This window comes from Sceloporus occidentalis, unplaced genomic scaffold (genome assembly GCF_023333645.1).
Source record: "Sceloporus occidentalis isolate IW3139 unplaced genomic scaffold, rSceOcc1.0.p SCAF_37, whole genome shotgun sequence".
Taxonomy (NCBI): Eukaryota; Metazoa; Chordata; class Lepidosauria; order Squamata; family Phrynosomatidae; genus Sceloporus; species Sceloporus occidentalis.
Window position 1 is genome coordinate 8587244 of NW_028317017.1, and position 20139 is coordinate 8607382.

Sequence of the window (20139 nt, forward strand, 5' to 3'; positions counted from 1 at the left end):
ACAGACCATACTTTTATACAAGTACTGGGTTAATCTTCACTGCCCCCAGGATTTAGATTCCCCTTAGTTTGCCCCCCTTTATCTCTAACTGCACCTTAAGTTAACTTTAATAAATTAATAAAATTAACCCTCAGTCCTCATCATTAAATTAACCCTAAACACCCCATTAACCATAACTGCCCCTAAATTAACCCTAAAGACCCCATCAACCACAACATCCCCTAAATTAACCCTAAAGACCCCATCAACCACAACAGCCCCTAAATTAACCCTAAACATACCATTAACCAAAACTGCCTCAAATTAACCCCAAACACCACATTAACCACAGCTGCTCCTAAATTAACCCTAAACACACCATTAATCCCACGGAGTGATTCTGTAGGCTGAAACCGCGATAGCAGAAAAACCTGCCACAGGCAGCTTCAGGGAAGGGGGTGGTGTGTTGATTGGGTCCCAACACAAGTGTGGGGACCTCACACAACACCCCCCTGCTGCCTGATCGCCCCATGAGAGCGTCAGTGCAGCGTTAACCCCTTCAATGCCACGATCGCCCCCACAAGGCCTTTGATCAGTCCTGTAGGACTGATCAAAGAGACTCCTCCCCTGCATTCTCCAGTCTATGGGAGAATGTGTCCCAGCTGCCAGAGGCAGCTTCAGGGACAGGGAGACAGGGTTCTTTGGTCTCCACATGAGTGTGGAGACCAGCTCCACCCCTCCCTTGCTTAAATAACCCCTCCCCCCTCTTGCTAAATTAACCCCTTCAATGCTGCGATTGTGTATGATCCCCATCACAGCATTGCAGGGGTTAATATTAGTCCCCACAAGCTTGTGTCAATGGAGCATCAGCATTGAAAGAGTTAAAAAAAAATATATAAATAAAATTATAAAATAAATTAAAAAAAATAACAGCACTGACCTGAAAGTCCAGGGTGCTTCCAGGTCAAATGCTGGGCTGATGATGATCAGATCACTCCTGGCCAATAGGAGTGATCGGATCATTATGGCAGCCCATGGATGACCCTGCCCTACAAAGAGAGAGGGGTCATCTAGGGTAATTATGAAAAAACACAAGTTATTAATAAAAAAACAAAACATAATTATTACCTGATCACTTGTCGGTGACATTTTAAGTCGTTGATTATTGATCTGTCTCCCTGATTGATGTCAGCGGCCTGTCACTTTCAAGTAATCTGATAAAAAAAATATTTTAAAAAGTTTAAAAATTGAAAGGTTCCAGTTTTGCCCTCAAAAATAGCTTCCTCAAAAAATGCATGAACCAGGGGATGTTGGTGAACAAAATGTGGTGTTTTCTTCCACTGTTGCACATATGCTGTGCAAGAAATAAATTTCAACATTGAAATGTATGCGTTAAAAACGCAATAAAATACATTTTCCGTGAAATTTTGGCAGACATCAATGCAGAAATGGCTGCCTGAAAACTGTCAAAATAACCCTAGTTGAACACCTTGACTTGTCTGCTGTTCATAAATATATACTTTTATGGGGTAGTTTACAGTGGAGGGCTTCCAAAATGTCCCAAATAGGATATGGGCCCAGTAAACCAATTTCTGAAAATTCCAAATTCGAAAACTAAAATGCGCATGTTCCAGTTTTGCCCTCATAGCTTCCTCAAAAAATGCATGAACCATGCATGTGAGGCCTTGTTGGAACCGGGGGATGTTGATGAGTTGCACATATTCTATACAAAATATAATATGAAATCTAAAGCAACATTGTGCAACATATGCAAAAAAAACAAAAAATATAAAAATACCTCAAAATTTGGCAGGAATTGGCGATAAAATCCCTGTTTGAAAAGTGTCAAAATGACCCTAGTTGTACACCTTGACTTATCTACTATTCATAAACATATAATTTTGGGGGGGTGTGACAAAAAGGCCGGTACAGTAGTGGATGGGCGGTATATACGCCCTACTCTGGCTAATTTTGTGTGTCCTTATGTGTAAAATTAAAGTCCCAGGGAAAGATGTTGTTTGACTACAAACTGCATTACTGGCAGTTTGCAAAACATGGTAAGGGTCCCTGGGACGGAGCATCTGGAAGAGCAGGGTGGGCCAGTGTTCCAACAGCACTAATTGCTGTATTGATCCAATCCAGAGTCTGCATTCTGGACAGGAGCTCCACAGGTGTGGACTAAGTAGCAGCTCACCTGTGGTTGATTAATTAGCAGGCAGAGGGTAAAAGGAACTGAGCCTGATTCAGAGAGAGAGGCCATTGTTATTCCAGCTGGGAGAGCTGAGGAACTGAGGAGTGGTTTCTCTCTGAAAAGCCATTTTTTATGGAAACTTATGACTTGTTGGAAGGTGAATGTTTGGAGCTGTTTTTTACTAAGTCAGTGCTCAAGCAAAGACTGTTAGCCTGTGCTGCTTATAACTGCTGTTGTTTCTTCATGTAAAATAAACATTGAAACTGAGCTGGATGTATCCTGGGCTTCATTTACCCTAGAAGACTGTGGTAACAACCAAGATCCTTGAAAAATCCCAAGGAAAAGGGAGGCCTGTCGCATATGGTGGAGAATGCAGGCATCCACGTAAGTCTGTGGGTAGAAGCCATTTACAGCTCACCATGGAGGAAGTTATTAAAGCACTGATCCAGTCTACTTCTGCACAGCAGGAAGCTAATAGGAGAGCTGCAGAAAATAGTGCAGCCCTACAGCAGCTGGTGCTGGCTCAAGCAGAGAATGCTATGATAATGGCCAAAGCACAGAAGGAAAGCACTGATACCTTGGTACAGCATATTGTTATGACACAAGCTGAGGCATTCAGAGTGACCCGTGAGGAACAGCAAACCGCTACCCATGCGCTACAGCAGGAGATTCACGCTTTGTCTGAAAAGCTGAACTGGGACTCTGAAGGGACCTATCAAGGACCCAAGGTGATTCGGGCAAGTCACTATCTTCAAAAGATGACTGCAGTAGATGACACTGAGGCATATCTTCTGGCTTTTGAACGCACAGCAGCGAGAGAAGGATGGCCGGCAGCTGAGTGGGCAAGTATACTGGCACCGTTCCTGAGTGGAGAACCCCAGAAGGCCTACTATGACTTGGAGCCAGTACAGGCCAGTGACTACAGCAAGTTGAAGGATGAAATCCTGGCAAGGCTTGGAGTAACCTCAGCAGTACGTGCACAAAGGTTCCATTCATGGTCATATTCCTCTGACAAAGCTGCAAGATCCCAAATGTTTGACCTAATACATCTGGCCAGGAAGTGGTTACAGCCGGAGGTCAACTCAGCTAATCACATTGTGGAACTCTTAGTAATGGACCGTTTTTTGCGGGGCTTGCCTCCCACTCTGCGTAGATGGGTTAGTCAAAGTGACCCTCAGACAGCAGACCAATTAATCGCTTTGGTGGAGAGGTATGTAACTGCAGGAGAACTTGCACGTCCTGTTTCAACTGAGCAATCCCGCAATCAGAAGATCCAAGATCCTGGGAAAGCTGGTAAGACTGTTCATGATTTAAGGGGTACTGAAGAACGGCAGGTATATGCACAAGACACCAGAGACGCTATTCCAGGAGTCAGAGCCGCGTTCAGACATAACAAACCTGGGAAAAGAACTAATTGGGGATATGACTATGTTATCAAATGTTATAAATGTAACGAGGTTGGTCATACAGCCAAGGACTGCCCACTCAACGACGAACGTATGGAATGCAATATGGGGGAAAATCCATGTTCTCTTTATCAATGTGTTGGTTCTGCTAATAATGATAATTCTCATTGGTGTTATGTGAATGTAAATGGGAAAATGTCTAGAGCACTGCTAGATTCAGGGAGCATGGTCACTTTAGTAGCCGAGTCGATAATACCTGAGGTAGAAACAGATCATGTACATAAAATGGGAATTATCTGTGTACACGGTGACAAGCGAGAATATCCCACTGCTGAGGTGCAAATTGAAACTGAGTATGGTAATATAAAATATAGAGTAGGTGTAATGCCCAGTTTAGCACATGATGTGGTGATTGGACGAGACTTCCCCAACTTTCTCCAGCTGTGGGGATCCACAGAAAACTCAGGCCATGCCTCATTAGGAAGCAGTCAAACTGGTGAAGGGTCTGTGTTTCCCTTTTCTGATGTTGATTTGGAAGACGATCTGGATGACATGAGACAAAATAAATGTAAAGCTTTCCACCCTTTACCTGTGTTAGTAGGGGATAATACTGTTGGAAACAGAGAGGAGGCTGGTACTAGCACAGAGAAGGAGGATGATTTCCCAGAGTTAGGGATCAGTCCGGTTAATTTTAAATGTGCTCAATGGGAAGATCCTACATTAGTTGCTGCTAGAAATAATATTCAAGTCACAAATGGAGTTGTTAATCAGCCAGAAAACAGATTGCCCAATCCCTACTTTGAAGTAATCAATGATCTGATATATAGAGTAGAAAGAAAGGGTGTAGATACCACTAAACAGTTATTAGTTCCCCAGGCTTTCCGAAAAATTGTACTTAGTCTTGGACATAGCCACATTTTGGGTGGACACCTGGGAGTAGAAAAAACACGAGAGAGAATTCTTAGACGATTTTACTGGCCTGGGGTATTTGCTGCAGTAACAAACTATTGTTCCTCTTGTCCTGAGTGCCAACTCAGAGCCCCTTTCAAGGCTTTTCGTAGCCCACTGATACCTCTACCTATAATTGACATACCCTTTGAAAGGATTGCTATGGACTTAGTGGGGCCATTGGTTAAATCAGCTAGGGGACACCAATATATTTTGGTTGTTATGGACTATGCAACTCGTTATCCGGAAGCAGTTCCCCTACGTAATATGTCTGCAAAGTATATAGCAAAAGAGCTCATGTTAATGTTTAGTAGAGTGGGTATTCCTAAAGAGATACTAACGGATCAAGGAACCCCGTTTATGTCCAAAGTCATGAAAGAGTTGTGCAAATTCCTTCAAGTGAAGCATATTAGGACCTCAGTTTACCATCCCCAGACTGACGGTTTAGTCGAGAGGTTTAATAAAACACTAAAAAGTATGCTACGGAAAGTGGTAGACACTGATGGCAAAAATTGGGACTTTTTGTTACCATACCTAATGTTCTCCATTAGGGAAGTTCCCCAATCCTCCACTGGCTTCTCACCCTTTGAGTTATTATATGGGAGACATCCTCGTGGATTGTTAGACATAGCTAAAGAGACATGGGAGCAGGAAACCACACCTTACCGAAGTGTGATTGAGCATATAGCACAGATGCAGGACCGAATAGCAGCCGTCATGCCTGTAGTCAGAGAACATATGCAGAAAGCTCAGGAAGCACAGAAAAATTGCTATAATCGTAACTCTAGGATCAGGGTATTCCAACCTGGGGACAGAGTACTAGTGTTGGTTCCTACAGTGGAGAATAAGTTTCTTGCAACTTGGCATGGCCCCTATGAGATCATTGAAAAGGTGGGAGAGGTTAACTATAAAGTAAGGCAGCCAGGTAGGAGAAAACCTGAGCAGCTCTATCATATCAATTTGTTAAAACCTTGGAAAGATAGGGAAGTCTTAACCGCTTCGAAGCCCCCAGAGCCTCCCATCCCTGATCCTGAGGTAAATATTCCAGAAACACTCTCAGGGCATCAGAAACAAGAAGTCAGAGATTTTGTCAGGAGAAACAAGGACATTTTCTCTGCAGTCCCTGGAAGGACTAGTATCATCAAACATAATATAATAACAGACCCCGGGAAAAAGGTGAACTTAAAACCATACAGAATTCCCGAAGCTCGGAGGAAAGCTATAACCTTGGAGGTGGAAAAAATGTTAAAGCTGGGGGTAATTGAAGAATCACATAGTGAATGGAACAGTCCTATTGTGCTGGTTCCAAAACCTGACGGCACTATAAGATTCTGTAATGATTATCGTAAGTTAAATTGCATTTCAAAATTTGACACATATCCGATGCCTCGCGTTGATGAATTGATAGAAAGGCTGGGGAAGGCTCGTTACCTGACGACCCTAGATTTAACAAAAGGATACTGGCAGGTCCCACTCACTGAACATCAAAGGAAAAAACTGCTTTTTCAACACCAAATGGTCTTTTTCAATATACTGTATTACCATTTGGGTTACATGGGGCCCCTGCCACTTTTCAGAGGATGATGGATAAGATTCTAAGGCCTCACGTCCGTTATGCTGCAGCATACCTCGATGATGTTGTTATCCATAGTACAGACTGGGAATCTCATCTCCCTAAAGTTCAAGCTGTACTTAATTCTATTCGCTCTGCTGGCTTAACTGCCAATCCTGCCAAGTGCACTATTGGCCTTGAAGAGGCAAAGTACTTGGGCTATTCGATAGGGAGAGGGTTGGTTAAGCCTCAGTTGGCAAAAGTGGAATCTATACAAAACTGGCCTCGACCACTCACAAAAAAGCAAGTGAGGGCATTTTTAGGGTTAACTAGTTATTATAGAAGGTTCATTCGTGATTTTGCTACTATTGCAGCCCCTTTAACTGATCTTACAAAAGCAAGATCCCCGGTTTCTGTTAAGTGGTCTCCAGAAGCTGATCAAGCTTTCCATACTTTAAAAGGAGCTCTCTGTGCTCAGCCGGTCTTGGTAACTCCAGACTTTTCTAGAGAATTTATGGTACAAACTGATGCTTCTGAGGTTGGCTTGGGGGCTGTCCTTTCCCAAGAGTACCAAGGTGAAGAACATCCTGTTTTTTATTTGAGCAGAAAACTAAACCCACAAGAAAAGAATTACTCCATAGTAGAGAAGGAGTGTCTGGCAATTAAGTGGGCTTTAGAGGCTCTTAGGTACTATCTTCTGGGGAGGAAATTTAGATTAATTACCGACCATGCTCCTCTAACATGGATGTCTCAAAATAAAGAAACAAATGCAAGGGTAACCAGGTGGTTCCTCAGTTTACAACCCTTCAATTTTACCGTGGAACACAGAGCAGGTCTTAAACAAGGGAATGCGGACGGGCTCTCCAGGGTACACTCCTTGATATCCATGGTCGCTCACCCCTGTAGGAATGAGCTGGGGGGGAGGATATGTGACAAAAAGGCCGGTACAGTAGTGGATGGGCGGTATATACGCCCTACTCTGGCTAATTTTGTGTGTCCTTATGTGTAAAATTAAAGTCCCAGGGAAAGATGTTGTTTGACTACAAACTGCATTACTGGCAGTTTGCAAAACATGGTAAGGGTCCCTGGGGCGGAGCATCTGGAAGAGCAGGGTGGGCCAGTGTTCCAACAGCACTAATTGCTGTATTGATCCAATCCAGAGTCTGCATTCTGGACAGGAGCTCCACAGGTGTGGACTAAGTAGCAGCTCACCTGTGGTTGATTAATTAGCAGGCAGAGGGTAAAAGGAACTGAGCCTGATTCAGAGAGAGAGGCCATTGTTATTCCAGCTGGGAGAGCTGAGGAACTGAGGAGTGGTTTCTCTCTGAAAAGCCATTTTTTATGGAAACTTATGACTTGTTGGAAGGTGAATGTTTGGAGCTGTTTTTTACTAAGTCAGTGCTCAAGCAAAGACTGTTAGCCTGTGCTGCTTATAACTGCTGTTGTTTCTTCATGTAAAATAAACATTGAAACTGAGCTGGATGTATCCTGGGCTTCATTTACCCTAGAAGACTGTGGTAACAACCAAGATCCTTGAAAAATCCCAAGGAAAAGGGAGGCCTGTCGCAGGGGATAATCAGTATCTGTGACAACTATTGCAGTTATTAGACTACCATGCCAAATTTGAAAAAAAATTTAAAAACGTGATGCATGCCTTGCAATATTTGCCCTATACTGGTCAAAATAGATGAAAATCTTGGCTTTATTGGGTGGTTTCCAAATCAGGACAAGTTAATGGATATATTTTGGATAATTTTTTTCCCGTTGGTTTAATGTGTGTGCAATTTGTATGTACAAAACTGTAAAAAAGCGTTTTTTTCATTTTTTCCAGTTTATTTCAAACAAAACAATGTACTACCCAGCTTAATATGGTTTCAAATGAAAGCCCTACTTGTGCTGAAAAAAACAATATATGATTTGTGTGGGTGCACTAATTGATAAGAGAGAAATTACAGTTGAAGAAAGACATAGCAAAAACACAAAAACGGCTCCGGTCCTTTAGCGACACCTTAGTATCAAAATCCCGGTCCTGAAGGGGTTAAAAGAGGCAGAGACCTGCTGCAGGAGCAGCCACCCCCTTCCTCTTGAAGCAGCCAATCAGTGTTGGGGAAGTGCTGCCATTTAAAACCAGTTGGAAAGTGTTCCATGCATGTGCATGGAAGTCTGAACAGCCCCCTGAACGATCACTGGAGCTGACTTTATATCATGTGAATGGAGGTACATAAGGCCAAACACATCTCTTGCACGGCATTTAGCTGGTGGAGAAGAGGCAAATGCGTTTGGGAAAAATTCTGCAGAATTACCCCTATGGATACAAAAAAACGGACCACATAGCTATCATATGCATTAAAGTGCATATAATGGCTGGGATGTCCATGCAGATGGAAAAATGTCATGGTACAGAAGCATATGTATACTGATGTCAAATTGCTGAGCTGATGGATGGGTGAAATTTATTTTTACCTATTCGTCTGGTATTCAGAGAAAACTTTCACGGTGCTTATAGGTGCAACACACACACACACACACACACACACACACACACACACACACTGAATGTAATGAGTGCAATCTGTCATCTACACACATAGAATAGCGATTCTAGTACAATGTTTGAAACTAAAGCTGGAACAGTCCATTGGTTGCTATGGTAATAACACCACCTTAAAAAGTCACACCAGTAATCCTCAGCCTTGTCTTTCAGTTACATGCATTTGACTGATGCATACACATTTGTTTTTATTGAAGCTCTAAATTGAAAATATCTCTGTAACGGTTGCCAGACCCCCCCCCCCATGTTAGGAGGATTATGGGGACCGGGCATGGTTTATATAGCCATTTTACCAGGGGAGGGGAATTAACACATACAGGAACACACAAGATAGATCACACAAAGTCAAGGCAGACAACATTGACACTAGACTAATCTCCTCACACAGACAATAATAGTGAATATGTAATAGGGGTGAGGGGATCGGGGAAGGAACACTTAAACCTGGACTAGACAGTGAGTCGTTCTTAATATACACCGTAATGGAAACGGCACTGCCCTTTCCCTCCTCCCTTACCCGCGTTTTCTCATTGAGTGTGCCTGAATGGTAAATGACTGCTCCGCTCAACGTGAGTAGAGTCTGGATTACTTGCAAAGTAAATAGAACAGCATTACTAGAAAGTTGTGCTGGTTTATTCCATATGTACTTGATAAATGGGTCTATATGCCCCCATTGTCCCTGTAAGTTGATTGACAGCCACCCGCAAGTTGAGCTTTCATTGACATGCAAAATAGTCATCGATGTACATGAATGAAGCATCTCTAATAAGGGACGAGAATGTCTTTTAAGATCAGAAGGACTCTGGTTGAAGTCAGTACCGGTTCTACACGTCTCTGCCTGCTTAATCTCCTTTACATTAAAATGGTAACACAAGCGTAATCATTTAAATCATTAAAACCGTCCGCATGGTTTGTAAACAGCTTGATAACTGTTCAGTGGTTTAAGCTACTAAACAAAATCCACTATGACTGCTGCGGAGCTCATTCTAGCACTGCACATGCCGCTGCCGATTCATCTGCTGTTCATAGAACACGTTACAAAGAACAAGCTTATATGGAGATCACTGGCTTCACCTCCTAGTAGGGGATTTTACTGTAGATGATTGATCGCACTGGAACCGTTGCACTTGGTTATATGTTTTTTTAGTTTTTTTTTTGTGTTATTCCATGTTAATTGAAATGCCTGCTTTTGTTGCAGCGAGCCAGAGTGTGGATCCCGGATCCGGAGGAGGTCTGGAAGTCTGCGGAGATAATTAAAGACTACAAGCCCGGGGACACAGTACTTCACCTCCGTCTTGAGGAAGGCTCGGTAAGAGGGCAATTAAGGCGGGATTGTGATGTGCCTGGTTTACTTGGCTGCAAAATGAATGAAAGGTATATTTGCAGTTGTATTTCATTTGTATTAATCTTCTGTCTTTAAGGATTTGGAATACCGTCTAGATGCCAACAAAAAGGAGCTCCCACCTTTGAGAAACCCTGATATTTTAGTAGGCGAAAATGACCTCACAGCGCTGAGCTATCTTCACGAACCAGCTGTTCTCCACAATCTCAAAGTGCGATTCATAGACTCCAAACTTATCTATACTTACTGCGGTAAGTGATGCTGTGCTAGGTTTCCGCTGGATAAGTGAGACGAACAATAGCTGCAATGATCCTAGAAACATTTGACATTTAGTAGCTGTCGTCCCTTTCTAGACCATTAGCGCTTTCTTTACCCTATAGACGTACGGGCACGTCCACAAAAGGTGTGGCAAGATTACCCATAGGATTTACCTGTATGTCTGTACGTCTTACCTTTTCTGGTTGTGGACTTACCTGTATGGTGGTTCTCACAACCGCAGAGACATCTCCAATAGACAGCCTTGACCCCCCTGTCAGCAATCGTTGTCTTCCTGCTGACCTATTGTAACGTACACTGTTACATACTAGCATTCACAGTTTTGTGAAAAATAGGATGGGAAATTTGTGTGCGCACATGAAACATGGAAAAGCGAAATCTTGATTAAGCCCACATATGGTAAAAATGGCAAAAAAAAACCATATAGTACGTAGGATACTAAAAATAGTAAACAGTTTAAATAGAAATAAATTTGCTTAAAGTGACACAGATCATTTTAATAACCTACTTGCATTTTTATGAAATTGCATCTTCTTTTTTTTGCAATGAAAAGCCATTCTGATACTTTCAACGACGTTTTCCTAAAAATCTGAAAGCCTGTCTCTAATCGCAGATAGCACCGGGTTATCTGTCACATTTCTTTCACAACCCTGCTTAATTATAAACAACTTTTAAATGTCCCTTTAAATCGCTGTAGCAAAACAATGCGAGAGACTTGGCGGGTGTGGATAACATTGCTGTGTTAGAATCAGGCTTAATAGTACTGCAGTGGATGGCTGCGCACCCTAATTTCATGTAATGATTGGTATCTATGCCATCTTTGTACTATAGTAATGAACTCATCATCCAGATCTGGCTGATTCTGGTAATGTTTCATTTGTAAGATTAAGGCGGCAGCAATTAGTCAACATAATTGAAATAATTTAATAGTGATTTCAGGTTAATTATAGGTTTACTAGTTGATGATCCTAAATATATGCATATGCATTTCCGGAAAATACATTCTTAAATAAATGAATGCATAAAAGAAATCAAAGCACTCTGTACTTTGCTTCACGGTAACCTTTTAGCCCCTTAATACAGTTATTAAAGGTGCTGTGCCACTTCCCAAATAAAACAAAGCAGATCTGCCATTTCTTTCCTTCCTCTGAAAGTATAATGATATGAAACTTTTTTACTTTTTCCAGTTTTTGTGGCAATCTTATTTTGAGTCACATGTCAATTCAGTGTTCCTGACAGAATTTGTGCATGAGGCTAATTTTACTTGGATAAATGCTGAAAAAGAGTTTAATTCAACAGAGTAGTTAAAACAGCACATTCAATTAAATGGATTTAATTCCTGTGAAGCAGTGAATGCAAAGTTATTTATGGCCACCTGTATGGTATTGTTGTATAAGGCATGTTATCCTAGATAATATGTCCTATTTAAATGAAGCAAACATTTGTTTCTGTTTGTAATGGAAAAGTAAAGTAATTCAGAATCCGTTGTATTTCCAACTATAGAAGAAATCCAGTTCTGCACCTTATCTTGAATGGCAATGAATGAGATGGGCCAATCAGGAAGGGAATGCATTGGTGCCTATGAGCGCCACATGAAATTTCCTAATCACTAGTTTTAAAAATTGAACCCACAAGCATATTGACTCTGTGCAACTGCTTAACGGTTTTTAGCACTTTCCGTAGAAATAATCTACATTGTATACATAGCTTTTATGTTAAACTACTTTTTAAAAATGTATCTGCCCTTGAAAAAAAAAGTGCACATTGGTGTACTTTCAAGAGCACAACACTGCATGGTTTCTTTCACAGAATATATTTTAGTTTTTGCTTGGAATCTGTGAATAATTCTGCCTTATTGTTCATACACCTGTCCTTTGTCATTTTAGGAATTGTCTTGGTAGCTATAAACCCTTATGAACAGTTACCCATTTATGGAGCAGATATCATCAATGCCTACAGCGGGCAGAATATGGGGGACATGGATCCTCACATATTTGCAGTGGCAGAGGAGGCATATAAACAGATGGCCAGGTTTGTAGAATACTTGCTGATTCTCTGTGTGTGTGTGTGTGTGTGTGTGTGTGTGTACACATACATACCGATTTGGTGATTAACTATAGTTTGAATGGACAATTCATGGGTGTGTGTTAGGTTTTTGAAAGACTATTTCAAGTTTACAGCTGAGGCAATCCAGAATAGTTGTAATAATTTAAACAAGCCAGGCTAGAATTGTAGAACAGTGTCACAGTGTCAATCAAAACACCGTAAACAGTATTGTGTTGGCACTGTCCTCTATCACAGCCCCTGTGTGATCACTCTGCGACTCATTGTCAAGTTGAGTGGCACATGGTGGCCAGACAGGTAAAATATGGTAGTGGTCCAGCCCCTAAACAAAAATGCCCCTTGAAATTACTAAACCTGATCTGATCTGTTTTCACCTGCCATTGCTTGAGGCTTTGTCATGATGCAGTGTAATAAGCTGTTGGCTGTTGCAATATTGTTTTTACAGGGATGAGCGAAATCAGTCTATTATTGTCAGTGGGGAATCTGGAGCCGGAAAGACTGTCTCTGCCAAATATGCCATGAGATACTTTGCTACAGTCAGTGGCTCTACCAATGAAGCAAACGTTGAAGAGAAGGTATTGGCTTCCAATCCCATCATGGAGGTAAGAATGGAGTAGGGTCTTCTACACTAGACAAATGCCTCATGTCAACTGCACTTACATACAGCTTCCCAACAACATCACCTCTTTGCTTTGGAGTCTGTAGGATGTCTAACAAAATTAGGTAAAAACAAAATATACGCGTGTTATTCCCACAGTTTTCATTGATAAATCAACATTTATATGGAATCTACCTTCACTAGAAAACATGTTAACCCTTAACTAATAACACACAAATTATTGTATTGTTCTTGTCCTTACTAAATGCATCATTCAAACATAAACCGTGTAAGGACTTCAATAAAAGCTAATTAGAGTCAGGAGTTGGCAAACCTGGACTCCATTCAATGAAACAGGATTGGAGGTGTGTTATTAGAGCTACTTTGACAAAAAAAAACATTTTGAGTTTGCTATTATGAAGAAGCATCTGCTGATGTGAACCATGCCTCACAAAAAATAAACCTTAGAAGACCTCAATCAAGAATTGTTTATTTGCATGAAGCTGAAAAGGGTAACAAAGGAATCTCAAATGAATCCGTCCACAGTTAGACAAATTGTTTATAAATGGCGGCGATTTAGTACTGTGGCCACTCTCCCTGGAAGTGGGTGCTCCAGCTTAAGCACATTGTGTTTGCTTATACTTCTGACTTAGATGTAGATCAGATCACATTTTATGCACAATCAATGGAGAAAACCAGTTCATTCCAAAGGGTTCATTTACTTTTTCTTGTCGCTGTACTTAATAAACTGGAATGAACTGTGGACTGGTGGAACTTGATGGACTATGTCCTCCTTTCAACCCAATTAACTATGTATTACAGGTTATTATAAATGTTATGAAAGGTTAGATATCCTTACCTGTTAGATCCTGGGAGCAGCCCTAATAAGTGCTCAATTGTCTTTTGGTGGAAGCTAATTGGAAGCCATAGAAGAGTTAGGTATGCATGCACAAACTTTACTTTTAATAAATTTATTTTTAATACATTTTCATATATGAGAAACAACCACTTTTTTGGTTAAACTGGTCTATAAATCAATGATTGTACAGAAAGACTCCTAGAATACTCCTTTAATGTCCAAAGTTGAGTGAGTTTCTGTTTGCAACTTGCAAAGCACCCCCTTAATGATTTCGGATTAGGTTGTTTTGATGTGGAATGGGATAAGAACCTCTTATTACTTGGTTCCCAGAGGGTAAAGGCAAAGCTTTAGCTTGAATTCCGGTGTGTGGACCCAGTCGACACTGTCACTTTTATTTTAATGTGTGTTTTCTGCTGTATGTGCAGCCATCATTAATGACGATAATTAAAGATTTTGACTTTTGCCAAAAGCTGTATCTTATTAGTGAAATGTGCTTGGCATCTGTTTGGTAATTGTAATATCAGGAGCTCATTGCATAAAAGTCCTCAGCATTTAAACAAATAGTCCTACCCAACAACATGCATGAATTACGTTTGAAAGGGTTGTGGACACCCATCTTCACATAATCACACTTAATACTTGCCGGAATGATATAGTCTGTGACATTTTCATTACTTCTTCTCGAATGGATTAGCGGTATTCCGAGGTTATTACATTTGTACAGAATTCCATCACATGCTGCCTGCTAAAGCCCAAACCAACACAACATATTTTGTGCGCTGATGTGATAAAAAGAGAGATGGCACTTGCCGCTATGGCAGAGCGAAACTTACAAGTACATTTTCTCAAACATTTTATTGGTTTAACGCGAAGTAATGGTGGTTTTTCACTAGAGGTGGCAGGTGACTGGAGGAGAGCTGCAGTTTCCACTCTCCAATTTCATGAATTATTGTGGGTGTTGGGCATACAGAATAAGGACTGGCCTATCTCTGTATAATGTATAGTTTAAGCAGTGAGTTGGCTCTCCAGAAGATTATTCAGTGGGGGGGGGGGTAATATATTCTCCCTAGTTAGTTATAGAGAATGTTAAGGTCATTGGAATTTGGATCATGTTAATCAGTCAAAATGCTGTGTTAGGCATACTTTTTTAATATATTAACCAAATCTTTGTGGACTAAAAACATTCCTTAATAATTAATTACAGAAACAGTGAGTATGAGAAACCTACAATTTAAAGAGATCTATCCATTAACTTGTAGTTCTTTGATTTCCGTATATAAGGTGGAGCTGTAACTTAGAGATAAGAGGTTTAAAGAAGAGTCGATGTATAAATGTTATCCAGGATTATATGGTGTAACAAACATCCCAGTTTACTAATTAGATTTTTGACAGATCTGTGCTCTTTACGTTTAATCATACTGACACCTTCAGGGTTTTGAGACAATGTCTCTGTACATTCACATTAATCACACTTTGCACCCGGCACTTTGCACCCAGCCCTGGCACTTTGCACCCAGCACTTTGCCCCACCCCTGGCACTTTGCACCCGGCACTTTGCACCCAGCACTTTGCACCCAGCCCTGGCACTTTGCACCCAGCACTTTGCACCCAGCACTTTGCACCCAGCCCTGGCACTTTGCACCCAGCACTTTGCACCCGGCACTTTGCACCCAGCCCTGGCACTTTGCACCCAGCCCTGGCACTTTGCACCCAGAACTTTGCACCCAGCCCTGGCACTTTGCACCCAGCCCTGGCACTTTGCACCCAGAACTTTGCACACAGCCCTGGCACTTTGCACCCAGCACTTTGCACTGTGCCCCTGCACCCAGTCTCCAACTCTGCCCTGCCCCCACACTCACACCCTGCACCCACTCTGCTCTGCACCCACACTCACACTCTGCCCTGCACCCAGTCTCCTACCCTGGCCTGCCCCCCCACCCCCACTCTGCCCTGCATCCCCTGAAACCCCACCCCCACCCCCGCGAATCGCTCAGAGCGAACCGCTCTGTGCGAACGGAGCCACTCGCACAGAGCGAACCGCTCTGCGAACGGAGCCACTCGCACAGAGCGAACCGCTCTGTGCGAACGGAGCCACTCGCACAGAGCGAACCGCTCTGTGCGAACGGAGCCACTCGCACAGAGCGAACCGCTCTGTGCGAACGGAGCCACTCGCACAGAGCGAACCGCAACTAAAAGAAGGCGCGTGTAGCGGAAGCGGGGAACGCTCGCGGAGGTAAGTAAAAGGAGCCGAGTGCTCCAACAACGAATCGATCACTCGATTAATCGATAACGGAAATCGTCGACAACGATTTCCGTTATCGATTATCGATTTTATCGATTCGTTGTTTCAGCCCTAATTAATACAGGTAAGGAGTGGAGGACAGAGGAGACTCTTAAAGAAGATGTTACAGGTCTGTGAGAGCCAGATATCTTGCTTGTTTGTAGGTGACCAAATACTTATTTTACCAAGGAATTTACCAATGAATTCATTAGAAATCCTACAATGTGATTTCCTGTATTCTTTCCCTCCATTCTGTCTCTCATAGCTGAAGTGTACCTATGGTGAAAATTATAGGCCTCTCTCATCTTTGTAAGTGGGAGAACTTGCACAGTTGGTGGCTGACTAAATACTTTTTTGCCCCGCTGTAGTTTTTTTTATGTTTGGCAGTCCTTGAAATAGTCTTGGGGATATTTAGTTTAGCAGCTTGTGGCAGGGCCAGCATAATCAAATCAGTTTCTTGTTTGGAAGTTATTTCCATTTCCACAAAGGCTGCCTAAACCAGTCAACAAATAACTTAATGTGAAGGGTTAATCATGCAGATCCAGAGAAGAGAATGTAAAGATAGCTGGCCAGGGATGGACTGGGGAAGAAATGTGACCCTGCCACTTTAACGCCAGCGGCCGCCAAATGATATACATGTGGTTGTCGGCTGTGGTTAATGGTAATATCGCTTATCGTAGCCTTTTTATTTTTGTTGTGACCTTTTCAGACAGCATGAGTTCTTTAAGAAATACCAGTACTCTTGTAGCATATTCGGCTTTTGATTAATTGAACTATAGCTTTGAAAGTTATCATGTTCAGTCTCTCAAGAGCCCTTAACTTCATACGGTGGGTAATGTGAACTATTTCGAGTACTCAACGTTTTGCAGTAGTCCCGCGTCAGTCATTTAGAATGTGAAATCCTTTCCAAGCTGCCTTTCCCTGCATTATGAAGATCATCAAAGCCTGGCTGTCCAGTGTAGATAAATCATCAAGACTTCCAGTTATCCACAACTCAACATGTAGCAGCACAGAGGAGTTTTTTGGCAAGAATGGAAACATCATATTAAAAAAAAAGATACAATCCCTTGATGAAATAATGAATAAAATAAATGTATCCCAAATCTAATTTCCTTTTTGTAATGTGTTTTGTTTTTGCAGTAGATTAGACCTGAGCAGTTCCCTAAGTGTTTATTCCCGATCCCACTGTGACACATTTATAGCTTCACACCTTTTCTATGAACGAAACTACATTTTCATGTATTTCCCCCCCCCCCCCCCTGCAGGCCATTGGGAACGCGAAAACCACAAGGAACGACAACAGCAGTCGTTTTGGGAAATACATAGAAATTGGCTTTGAAAAGCGACTTCGAATTATTGGAGCTCACATGAGAACCTACTTGCTGGAAAAGTCAAGAGTAGTGTTTCAGGTGTGTTTCTGATGACGCAAAAACATTTTTATTATTAGTTTACAGTTTGCACCAAATATCTGCCGTTTCCTACCTTGCCTACTAATGAAGCAGTAAATTAATAGTGTCTTCTTGAACCATTTAAAGGCTATCGTGTTGTTTAACCATTAATTTCCTTGCATACCATCGATCGCATTAAACCAAAGTCTTTTACCTTGGCATTCGATTCAATGCTTTTATATAACAGTGTAGTCCTATCTATGACTAAGAGACAGACCTAACCTGAGCAGATGAAAGCATATAAGAGCTTCGCCAAAGTGAACCAAAGTGATCCATCTATTTGTGAGGCCAACCTGCGATTGCAAGTCGCCAATGCGTCACTAGTATTAAAGGTTACGGTACTCAAGGTTCTTTTTTTTTAAAGATTTTATTGAACCGATATCAGATAACAGAATAAATTACTGTGAAATAAAATTGAGCTCCGTAAAAAATACAGAAGATCTCAAGTATAATCAAGATAGAGAAAAGAAGGAAAAATACAATTTAAAGAGATATAACAAGGAAGAAAAAATATATCCTAATTTCATACGTTGCCGACATAATACCGTATTTGCTCGATTAGAAGACGAGGTTTTTTCAGAGCAAATGCTCTGAAAAATACCCCTCGTCTTATAATCGGGGTCATCTAATAATCAGACCTCAAATAGGTCTGACTATGAGACGACTAAGATCCAGATCCCCCGCAGCTGCAGGGGACCTGGCTCCTCCTGTCTTATGCCCACCCAACTTACCGGTGCTTCTGACTCCCCGGTGTTTAGCCGGGGCAGCGTGTAGACCTCTACGCGATTCGCGTAGACAACTTCTGCTGCAGCCGGGAGAAGAGGTGCGGTTAGCAGCGGAGGTTGTCTGTGTCCGTCGCGCAGACCTTCCCTGGCTGTCAGTGAGAATTCCCCACACTGGAACTCTCCTCACTGATAGCCGGGGAAGGTCTGCGCGACGGACGCTGACAACCCCCGCTGCTAACCGCACCTCCTTCCGGCTGCAGCAGAAGTTGCCTATGCAAATCGCGTAGACGTCTACCTGCTGCCCCGACTACACACCGGGGAATCAGAAGCACCGGTAAGTTGGGGGGGTGTTAAATGGGGGGGGCATAAGGCATTTTGTAGGCAGAGTGCTCTATGAAATGCCTTTTAACCCCCTTAATGCCACTCTGCCTCCTGAAATGCCTTATACCTCCCTATATGCCCCATAATATGCCTTTTAACCCCCTAAATGCCAGAGTGGCATATAGGGGTATAAGGCATTTCTGGAGGCAGAGTGGCACATAGGTGGTCAAAAGGCATATGGGGCACAGTGGCATATAGAGGGTTAAAAGGCATATCATGGGGCACAGTGGCATATAGGGGATATAAGGCATTTATGGGGCAGAGTGGCAAGCCTGGGGGCAGATGTGCATAACTGGAGGGGCAGGTTGGAAAATAAAAGGAAATAAAAACAAAATATTTTTCTCAATCATAGCTTTTATTTAAAAAAAAAAAAAAAATAGTTTACATAGTTTATATGAATTAACATTTACTGGTAAAACTTTTTTCCTATAGGGTTGTCTTATATTCAGGCTTTTTCTTTTTTCCCTAAATTAATATTCAGAATTTGGGGGGTCATATTATAATCGAGCAAATACAGTAATACTTCCTTTTAAATACCGTCCTAATTCAAGCAATACAATCTCAAGTATATATATTTACTTATATATCATAATGCTAAGCAATACAGTTGTGGTAGGCAATCATACATGTATTAAATATCTTTTATATGAGTTTTCTCATCATCCCAAATAAATACAGAGCCTGAGTGCTGTTGGGTGTAGTGAAAACCAAAGCATTATTCATTTCTGAGTATTGATCTTTTTTCTGCCGTTTAGTGGCAGTAAGGTGGAAGCTTTACAATATGTTACTTGTCAGTACATTTGAGAGGTTTTAATTTAATTTGTGTGTAGCTGCATTTTTTTTTCTTTTTTCTTTTTTAGGCAGAAGATGAAAGAAACTATCATATTTTTTACCAGCTGTGTGCATCTGCTTCTTTACCTGAATTCCAGATGCTCCGTTTGGGTACGTGAGACACGAAAAATATTACATGTGTGAATGCTAGCGCTTGCTGCATACGCTTATTATGAAGCGGCACTTTTTACTACCCCATGAAGGTTGCCACCCTTACGTCCCCATGTCCTGAAGAAAATATAGACTTTATTGAGACTATATGTGGATTTAATGGACATGGATATCTGTACAGAGTTAGTGTCGGTGTACTGAATGCTTATGTGTGCATAATTTTGTATGATGATTTTTATTACCCTTTTTCATGTCGGATACATCAGTACAGACCCCAATTATAACAAACTATAAACATTCAGCCATGGAGATCTTGTGACTAAAGCTCCTTTTATCTAAAAAGCCATAAAATCCATCACGTAATTTGCTTGATTAGTATCTGAAGGCTCTGTACTAACACGTGTGCTCCTGAGCCGAAAACCTATAACCAACAGCACAATACGGAAGGCTCTACTTTTAGGGGGGCAATCAAGTAAATAAATGGCCAAGCAATGTCTAAACACACTGGCACGGATGCAGAAAGAATACAGCATTAAATAAAATGTTTTGTAAAACCTGATGCTGATTCCTCCTGTCCTGCTTGTAACTTGTGTAGC

General features: G+C 41.7%; 1 protein-coding gene across 1 annotated transcript in view; it reads left to right on the forward strand.

Annotated features, from left to right (window-relative positions):
• Positions 1–2589: 2589 nt before the first annotated feature.
• Positions 2590–20139, forward strand: part of LOC149297801 (unconventional myosin-Va-like) — a 48677-nt gene continuing 31127 nt past the window's right edge. Inside the window, exons 1-7 of the mRNA XM_089488237.1 lie at positions 2590–5991; positions 9826–9936; positions 10049–10220; positions 12132–12276; positions 12755–12911; positions 17313–17456; positions 19462–19543. Coding sequence (XP_089344363.1) covers positions 2590–5991; positions 9826–9936; positions 10049–10220; positions 12132–12276; positions 12755–12911; positions 17313–17456; positions 19462–19543 — 4213 coding nt within the window. The remainder of the gene's footprint in view (positions 5992–9825; positions 9937–10048; positions 10221–12131; positions 12277–12754; positions 12912–17312; positions 17457–19461; positions 19544–20139) is intronic.